The sequence below is a fragment of the Trichechus manatus genome, unplaced genomic scaffold, assembly GCF_000243295.1.
Source record: "Trichechus manatus latirostris isolate Lorelei unplaced genomic scaffold, TriManLat1.0 scaffold00010, whole genome shotgun sequence".
NCBI lineage: Eukaryota > Metazoa > Chordata > Mammalia > Sirenia > Trichechidae > Trichechus > Trichechus manatus.
In genome coordinates, this window is record NW_004443946.1 from 25,479,969 (window position 1) to 25,489,806 (window position 9,838).

The 9,838-nt window shown below is 43.2% G+C and overlaps 1 protein-coding gene across 1 annotated transcript in view; it reads right to left on the minus strand.

The window, feature by feature from the left end:
• Positions 1 to 1,839: 1,839 nt before the first annotated feature.
• The window catches only part of DPF3 (double PHD fingers 3), a 137,017-nt gene continuing 129,018 nt past the window's right edge, over positions 1,840 to 9,838 (minus strand). The window contains exons 9-10 of the mRNA XM_023726118.1: positions 5,214 to 5,342; positions 1,840 to 2,348 (exon numbers count right to left, since the gene is read on the minus strand). Coding sequence (XP_023581886.1) covers positions 2,146 to 2,348; positions 5,214 to 5,342 — 332 coding nt within the window. The 3' untranslated portion in view covers positions 1,840 to 2,145. The remainder of the gene's footprint in view (positions 2,349 to 5,213; positions 5,343 to 9,838) is intronic.

Consider the following 9,838-nt stretch of genomic DNA (forward strand, 5'->3'; position numbering starts at 1 on the left):
TGGGATTTGATGCTATAGTTTCTGGGAACAGGACCACAAACAGATTAGGCAGAACATCCCAGAAGTGGGTGGGGTTGTTACCTTCATTCTCTCACAACTGAGCACAAATGCCCGGCCCAGCACTTCCACATCTCAAGCAGGAGAAAAGTGGAAGCCCTTTCTGTCTCAGGCTACCAGGGAAGCACAGAGGGTCCATTTGTGTATTTCTTTGCTTGGTCCTGGCTTTTGTTTGGTTGGTTTGTTATTAGAATGAGTGGTTCAATTCATGAGGAGCAGCAAAAGTTGGATTGTCAAAGCAGATCTTTCCAGACACCTACAAGGAGCCTGTTGCCTGAGAAGCCACTCAGATCTCCCAACCCAAGCCAAATGGCAGTGTCTTTGGACCTGTGCTCCCGTGGAGACTGGAGACCCTAGCCACACTCTGTGGGAGCTCAGAATCTTCCAAACAGCACAATTTAGTGTTGTGCCTAATGAGGCATCTTTAATTTGAAGTCATCCCCTGGGCTGTGAAATCAGGACCCGGAGCATGGAGTACCACCCTAGACATGCAGGCCCCTGTGGCCACATCTGCTCATTGCTACCCAAATCCAGCAGCCTACTCCAACCTCAGTTCCCTGGAATCAATTTCCAGGTTTCGCCAAGGGAGGTAGAGTTAGTCAAGCACTGCCCCAGCCATTTTCTCCTGCAGTTGAATTCACAGCCAGAAGCCAGAAGCCCACCATTCTCCACACAGCACCCTTCCATGTTCCAAGCAAGCCTCAGTTCCCACACCTGTGCTCAGGTATGCATGCACGCAGGCAGCAGAGGGCGGGCACAAGACCCTCCAGAAGCCGCTGTCACACCAAGGGGGTCAGAACCCAGAGAAGCAAAAGACAAAATGGGGGGTTGGGGGGAGGAAAAAAAAAACTTAAAAAAAACCATGATGGTTTTGCCCTCATTGTAAGACAGGCCAGCCAAGACATACCTTTCGAATAGGACCACGCAGCTGCTGGTTCTTGTGGCTGCCAAAGACGTGGACGTCTTCTCCATCGCCCCAGGGGCCTTGAGCAAGTGTTGCTTTGGTTTATTTCAGGAGGTGCTATTGGAGACATAAAACAAAGTGCCTGGCGGGCACTATAAAAATAGAAGAAGAAATACGGGAGACTTGATAATCCAACAGGTATTTATATATGGTTTTAAACAGGGTGAGGGGAGGGGAAATGTACTGTGAGGTATCATTCTTTCTTCCATGAGCGTGGCCTCGGGGTCGTTTTGTCACTGCTGAGTCCATGACGTCCTGCTTATATTCCATTCCTGCATTTGGAAATTGCTCTTCACCAGGAGGAAAGTGAGGAAAAAAACAGCAACAACAAAACAGCCGCTGTGCTGATGGAGGAGGAGCTGAGGAGGCGGCTGCTGGTCAGGGGCCTGGGCTCTGGCAGCCCCTGACGTCTCTGGAGCTGCTGACATTCTCGCAAGCAGGGAGGAAGATGGAAAGGTCAGGGAGGAGAAACGGGGAGGGGGTCTGCTGTGGGGAGCCACAAACTCCATGGGGTACAGAATGTGCAATCATCTCCCATTGAGGAAATCATCCTGACTAGGTTTCCTTGAGACAATCCTCCCCCCAGCGGCTTTCTTCTAAACAGGATATTACTTCGATTTCTTTGATTTCCCTTCTCCAAAAAAAAAAAAAAAAAAGTCTGTTTCTAATAATACCTAGAATATGTAAATAATATATATTTTTTAAATGTTATTGGGTCTTTGTTTCCAAACCCAATGTTCCTCCTGTCTTCATTTTGCCAAAAATAGGAAAACTGAGGAAATCAACTCTGCTCATGTCAAAAAGATCCCCTCCCCCACCCAAAAAAAGAAATAATCTGCCTAACTTCCCATTTCTATGGAAAATAAATAGTACATCATGATTCCATCTCTCTTTGAAGGACTCTCATTCTGCTCTTTGTTCCGTTTTGTTCAGTAGTTTGTGCTTCTGTTGTACATACCCAAAAGAGAGGGAAAGGGAGGAAGGGACGCACGGAGAAGGAGAGGAAAAAGAAAGGATAAAGGAAAAACCTAAAGTTTTCTTTCATTAAAAAAAATATATCAGAACCAGAACAATGACCAAAGTCAGAGGATGGTGGCGAATTGCCCAGAGTCTGTTCCGTGGGTTTAGCAACTACCCTTTTTATCTGCTGTGGGCGAACCCCTGCCACTGCGGCGTCCTCGGCAGGAGCGAGGCTCTTCCAAATCGTCCTCATCAAAGCCGTGGAAAGTTGAGGTGTCACTTTCTGACGTGGAACCGAATAAGTCCTCCGTGGTGCGTGCTGCGGCCGCTGCCTCCTTCTCCTTCCTGCCTTCTCCTCCCAAATGAGCTGACATGTATGATGAATATATCAGCACATGGGTTAAGCAACAGACATCATTATTAATATTCTTATTACACTATTACAATGTTATTCTTAAGAGCAAAATAGAAAACCAGTTCACACCAAAAGGGATTAACCGGGTACATCACCTGGTGACAGGGATTTGGGATAGTGGGACAAAGCAAACATTTTCAGGGAAGACAGCCTCCCGTCTCCTGAGAAAAGGCATCATTCTTTACCATAAGACATATGTGCACAGCTTCTGACAGTGAAAGATTCAGCCATGATCTTTTTTCTCCTCCGTATGCACACATACGCACGCACACTCACTCAACCCACCCCAGACAATGATTTCCCTGGGTAGTTTTTAAGCCTGGTTGGTATTTCTTTGGTGTTTTCGGTGGGTGTTTCCTTGAACAATGTTTGTCCCTCACTTTGACAGTCCGCTTTACAAAGGTATTACTGTCAGATAACCCATTCAAGGTGGTTAAGCCGCCATCCATTTTTATTTTTATCCACTTCTAATCCCATTCTTCCGATACCCTTTCAATTCTGCCCTTACCCCATGTAGTTCATTTGCACTGAAAGCAAAACGAAGTTGGAAAGTCTGATAAATGGTAAGGAATAAAAGCGTCTCCCTTTTTTTAATCACTGGAAGAAATTTTTGTGATTTACACACACATACATGTATATACACACACACGCGGGTACGCTAACACACACACGCACACGTTAGTACAAATACCAGCCACTAAGCATGTCCAGGTCTTAGTTACTTAGCTACTTGGATCAAAGAGTTGTCAAATCTAACCCAGAGCACTACGAAGGTGAGAAATAGGGGTACAAAAAATTAATAAAATACAGTATCCTGAAATCTATAAAATTCGGTTTACATTTTTTCACATTCTAAATGGGCCCCCAAATAAGGCAGTCATGTTCCACTTATAATGCCAATTTTAGGAATCCTACTTTCTACCAGGAAACAGAAGTACTGGGGTAGATGGGAAGGGAAAGGAAGCTCTTCTGCGCTTCCCTGCAAGGATCCCAGGGAAGCCCTACGGAAGTATTCACCCACCTGCCTTAACAAACATATCCCGTGGGTTAATGCCACCTGTTTATTCCCAAGGTATCAACTACTTCAGGAACATTAGAGTTAGGCTCTGACTAAATGATCCACCAGAATTAATCCTCAGCAAATACAACAAGAATACCTGGACTACTCTGGGAAGAGAAAGCTGAGTGAAGGCTGTGGAGGGATAGGCTTTGGGCAGACAAAATTAACTGCCCGCTTCTGGTCCCCCATGGATCAAATTCAAGTACCCTACTTTTTGTAGGAAAGGGAGGGGAAAAAATACAGCCATTTGCAATGAGAATTCTGAAACTTCCCTCTCTAGCCCACCCCAAACCTACAGTAGCCCATAACATTCTACTTAGAATATCACTCTGCCAAGTGACCTTGCTTCTAGCAATAGAGATTTTGCCTGATTGCTTGCTTTTTAAAAACTGATTTTCATTTGTTTCATTTTCTTTTTACGTATCTAAAAACCAGAGTCCACCAACAAGTAGGCCCTGCCTTCTAAGCCAGCACCAATAGAGTAAAAAGTTCCACATATTAGGTATCATGTCTGGAAAGTAAATGAATTGACAGAATTGCACAAACAAGCCACCCTACCAGGGTCCTTGGGAGCTAAATGTGGAGGGTTGTATGCAACAGAAACCACAGTCCTTTTCTAATTACTGATTTTGTAGCCAAGTCAGTCTTAAGCCCTAAGCAACCCTAACTTTGTAACATAAAATGGTTAACGCTGAGGTTTACAGATAAAGTAAGGGAAGAACTAAAGAGCTTCGATAAGCCAAGGTATGGTCATCTCAGTCCTTCTCTTGTGGACTGGGAGTAGAAAAGAGACTAGGCAGAAACGTGGACAGGAACAGTGACCCTCACTGCCAGAAATGACCACTCAATTGAATTGTGTTTCACCTACTAGTCAGTAGTTGATAAGAATAAAGATAAGCTTGAAATCCTCTCTCTTCCCTGCCTTGCACTTTGGTCTAGTTATGACATAAAACAATTTGAAAAATAGATAGTACCAACCATGACCAGCCAAAAATAATGGTTTGGTTAGAAGTAAAAAAACAAAACAACAACTTGTACAACATTCAAAGACCTGAACTCATTTTAAGAATGAAGGAACAATACCAAAGTCTCTTTTTTTTAAAAAAAGAAAAGAAAAAAACTTTAATCTCCAGATAGGTTAAATGACGAAAAAGAAAATACGCCAAGACAACTCCAGATTAGCCCTAGGAGCACCTGCCCATTTTCCTCCTTGATCTATCAGGGTCTCTTTTGTCTGTTCCATACGGGAAAATGGGATGAGTGGCCAATGGAGGTGGTGTTTATGAAGCTATCCAGGAGCCCACAGGTCTCTGACTCCCACAATTCAAGGTGTGGCTGCTCTTCCAATATTCATGTTTCCATACTCTTCCTGTTTGCCTCAGGCACTTCCACAGAACAAACACATCTTTTTGTTAGATTCACATCATCCAATACAAGAAAGCATGTTGCCTGTGTCTCCACGTGTTTTCACTCTAGGTCACTGTTGTTTGCAAAATACACACAAAAGAAATATACACCTCATGGAAAGGCCAGAAACAAATCAAAAATTTCTCCTTGCTCTTTTCCCTAGGCATAAGTTTTGGTTCTTAAGACCCAAAGAAAAAAAATATCAAAATGCCCTAACAACCCCTCTCCACTCAAAATCATCACTACCACTTCTCCATTCTGCCCTTCAATCCTCCCCAGGATGGCACAAGGATGCAAGTGGAACAGTCCCTGGTCTATGGGCACATGATGCAAGAAGGGGCCACACTCACCAGAGCGTCCGCAGTCTGCACAGGACACCAGCTCTTCGGGCCTCCCACTCTTCTTGTTCATGTTAGAGCCCCCCAAGCAGAAGTCACAGTAGTTATTGGGAATGACTGTCCCATCCGGTCCTTTCTGGGCTGTAAAAACATTAAGAAAAAAATTCCAGTCTTAGGCTGAGATGGGTTTCTACTGCCTCCACCTCTCCTCCCACAGTGTGGCAGAATCTGCTTCAGAAAGAATATGAAGTTTAGAACCTGAGGTTTTGTTACAACGAAGTTGTTAAATTGGGCTAGATTTTCTTTTTGATCCTTCTCGGTTCAATAGTACTAATGCCTTGCAAGTAATCCAGAACTTAGTGTAATCTTCCAATACTTCCCAGCCCTGTATTTTTATAGCAACTTCCCTGCTCTTCTGATTGCATCCCTGGATGAGCAAACCATCCAGAAGTTCTACTAGTCAAGTGAACTTCTCTCGGCACTGAACAGCACTAAATGGCAACCATAAACAGTGGTGTGACTAGAGGGAGAGAGAAGAGTCAATACCTGGGCCTTGCCCTTGGGAAAGATGCTCTTGTTTAGGAGACATTCCTCCTGTCCCTGCAAAGGAAAACAAAGAAGCACTGATAGACAGTCATTTCCATGAAGGAAATCAAAGATGCTCTTGAGGACTTTGATGAGCATCTTGGCAGATACACAGGTGTCTGCTGTTGTTCAGACTCACCTCCCTGAAGTCCCAACTCATTGGTCATAGAAAGCACCCAAGACAAGTTAGTCTGCAGGCCCCAAGTGCCTAGAATCAGAACTGGACCCAGGCTTACCAGACACTGAGCTCAGGCTTGTGTCAGAGATGGGTTGAATAATGAGTTACTGAGCACATCTTTAGGCTTAAGACTTTCACAAGTAACTGAACACCCTAAGTCATAACCCACAATGCTGAAAGTCTTTTCTCCTTAACAAAGACAAAGAAAAATCTTGAGACATGATCTTAAAAACAAAGCCTTGTGAGAACAGCCCTTGTCCTCAAGCACTGAAATTCTTCTCCATTTCTAGGGGCTGGTTCCAAGCCGTGGACAGGTTCTTTGCATGGGGAGAAATGTCTCCATTTTTCTCTGTTTTTCTATCCCAATTGTGGACACTTCTTTGTGAAAACCTTTAAAGGAATCATTAACACTCCTTGTTTGTACCTAAGAAGAAAAGTCTTTTCATTTATGGGATCAGCCTTAACCACTAGGGTATCTACTTCCTCGCCACACCCAAATGTTATCTTTCATTATTCACAGGCTAACATTAATCAAGGTCCCGTAGGGTACAAATCTGTAAAAGGAAGCAGATATGTGAGCAGAAATACTATCCAGACAGTAAATGATAAACGGATTCACCCACTTTAATATGATTCCCTCTGGCCTTCACTTCCTCCCTGCCTCTGCTTTGCCTCCAGGAATAGAAAAACTTACCTGGGGAAGGCGGAAGACAAAAGCTTGCAGAATTACATTATAGAGGGTTAATCCATTTATCAGTTGCTGTTTGGATTGTTTAATCAGTTTCTAAGTCATTGATTTTCATCTTCAGGGAGGCAGACAATTCTCTGCAAGAAGAGAAAGTGTTTGCTATTTGGGGGAGACAGGGGAGCTGGCCATGCCCTGTGGCCTGTTGAGGGTGGGTTTTTCTTCATCATTCACTGCATTTCAAAGACATCTCCATGTCATACAGAACGGTTTTGTAAATAAACTCCAAATACCACATCATCCGCAAAAATTTTACTCTGCCTATAAAATTTTCATAGGCCAAATTCAGAAGTACTGAAGTCTCTTCTTTCTCATTCAATTGCCAACTTAACTATTTCTACAACTCTCTTATGAAAATCCAAGCATGTCTATGAAGCAAACAAACTCAGAGTGTCCTTATCAAGAAGTTATCATGGAAATCTACCAAATAGTCAAAAGAAAGAAGAAGTAAGGTATATTAAATTTAGGGGCAAAGGGTAAACCAGAGCTAAGTTCCATCACTGATATGAATTGGATATAAAATGTAGAGATGCCAATCACAACATAGGTAGCTTCCTGCATGAAAGGCAATCAAAGAACCTCGTGTACATCATCCCACTAAAATTCTCAGGCAGTCCACTCTTGTCATCTGTCTCTCCTGTTCTTTTAGGGACTTCCCATTGTGTCTGACTCACTTCCCATTCACAAAACCTTTAAGCAATCAAAGAATCTGATTGCCTCCAACACACTGTATCCCTTGTGATATGTAAGGATGAAGTAATAAAATATAGAATATAAAAATTTCCAGATAATTCTTTACAGTATTCACCACCAACTGGTAGAGCACCTTATTGAATCAAGGGCAAAAATACTTCAAGAAACAAAAAATTCAGAGATGATCCAGAAGAGCAAAGCCAACAGTGATGGAGACATCGTTCCTATGTAAAAAGACCAAAGGAACAGAATTTAATTCATCTGAAGAGAAGTTTCTGAGGAAACTGAGTCAGAGAAGTGTGCCCGAATATATTCATGTTGGTTATTCACCATATAAAGGTACCTAGCCGACGGCATGAGGGGGAAATGCTAAAATCTCAGTTGTAGGCCCTGGTATGTGATTGTGACATCCCAGGAGCACAGAGACAGATGTCTTTTTTAGCCTAGCAATGGTCTAGTATACAAAGTGATAGTGAACAGCTATGCTGCATTTTCGCGAAAATCTTTTTGCTTCAGTTCCTACTCTCTTCTCACCATAGTTGGCTTGAAGTATCCTTCTATCTTAGTAAAATATCAGTGGAATGAACTAATCAATAGCTTATGCATCTGTCTCTTTTATACCTTTTGGCATTTGGGATTGGTATCAGGGTGAGGGCCCTCCCATGAAGCTCTCCCAATTCCCCAACCAGAAATGATCAGGCAAACCTCAGGGAAGGCACTCTGTCTATATCTCTGTTATGACCCTTCTCTTGTTCATATATGTGTGGCTGTTGTTGTTGTTAGGCTCTGACTCACAGCGACCTTACGTATAACAGAACGAAACACTGCCCAGTCCTGTGCCACATATATCTGTTGCTGTTATGTGAGGTCGAGTTGATTCTGACTCACCGTGACCCTATAGGACAGAGTAGAAATGCCTCATAGGGTTTCCTAGGCTGTAATCTTTATGAGAGCAGATCTCCAGGTCTTCTCTCCCATGGAGCCACTGGTGGGTTGGAACTACCAACCTTTCAGTTAGCAGCTGAGCACTTAACCACTGAGCCACCTGCCTTACCTCCCCATATTCAATGATCCACTCCTTCAGATTGGGGGCCATGTCTAACTCATTATTGAAATACTTATGTGCTCTGCACCCAGGAAATGGCTAACGATGAATGGAATGAATGGCTTAGATAAGATGGTAGAGATATAAAGAAGGCAGCACAGTGATGCCCTGGGACCTTCTCCCGGGGTGGGGTGGCGGCGGGGAAGAGCACTGTTTTTGCTTCCCTGTGGCAGAATCATCTGTGGCTCTGAATATCACTCACTGCCCCTGGTTTATTTCCCTAATCCTCAGAGATCAGAGCTGGTCCATGTCCAGATGGATTGGTCGGTCTTCCGGCCTCATCTCATGTCCAGCTCCCAGAGTACACAGGAGTGGGTGGCAGAGAGCCCTGGTCTGCTGGAAGAACAACATTGTAGGTGAGACATCATTCTATATATGAACATACAAGAACAGTGTAAGACTATGATTCATTGTCTTCTAAGAAGGGAATACCACCAGGTCACACGTATCCCTCCAGCCTCTCTCTTGTTCAACTGCTTTTTGAAGACAAAAGAATCAGACATTAATTACACTCCAAACATGTGGAGGACCTTATGCAGGAAGCTTTTATATACATCATTTCAATAATTTTCTCAAAAAAAAACGTGAAGTAGGCATTATTTGTCAGATGAAGTAACTGAAGTCCAAAGAGATTAAGGTGCTGGCTCAAGGCACCAGTTATGAAGTAGAAGAGCCAGCATTTGAACCCTGGTTGTTTGTGTCCCCAGAGACTGTGGGACTCTTACTACTTCTCTGCCTCCAATGGCAAACACTTTCTGAACATACTTTGCGTATCAAATATTTCATAAATCTCTTAGAGTCAACTTGGTTCACCCGATACTTTATTAAGGAAGCCCAACGTGATAAAAATTATTGGGATTGGCTGATACAAGCGGAAATTCTCTTTGAACTTAAATTTAACATCCTTACCACAGTAATCCATCCTGGGTGATCCTGATTATCATCACATCCTCTGCGAAAACTCTTCTCCTAAGAATTCTGGGGGCTTGTGAAGGAGTTTTTTTAAGTAAAGCTCAGTCCGTGGCTATATTGGTCTATGGCCTGACCCAGCCGCGAGCAATTTCCTGGTACCGTATATGAGATCATTATGAAAAGGATTTTACTATAAATAGGAAGCTCACCCAGACCTTGCAAGTGGGATTTAAATAGAGATTCAGCTTCTGTGTATAGGAAATTGAGTCCCGATTTATAGAAAAAGATGACGGGGAGGGCAAAGACCTGTCTAGTATCTCGATGGAAGTGTCCGTAATGATGGATTTGGTTTCCTGTTGATTAATGTTCATGGGCTGAGATCATACAAGAGATACAAGTAAGCTGCCGAAAAAATAAAG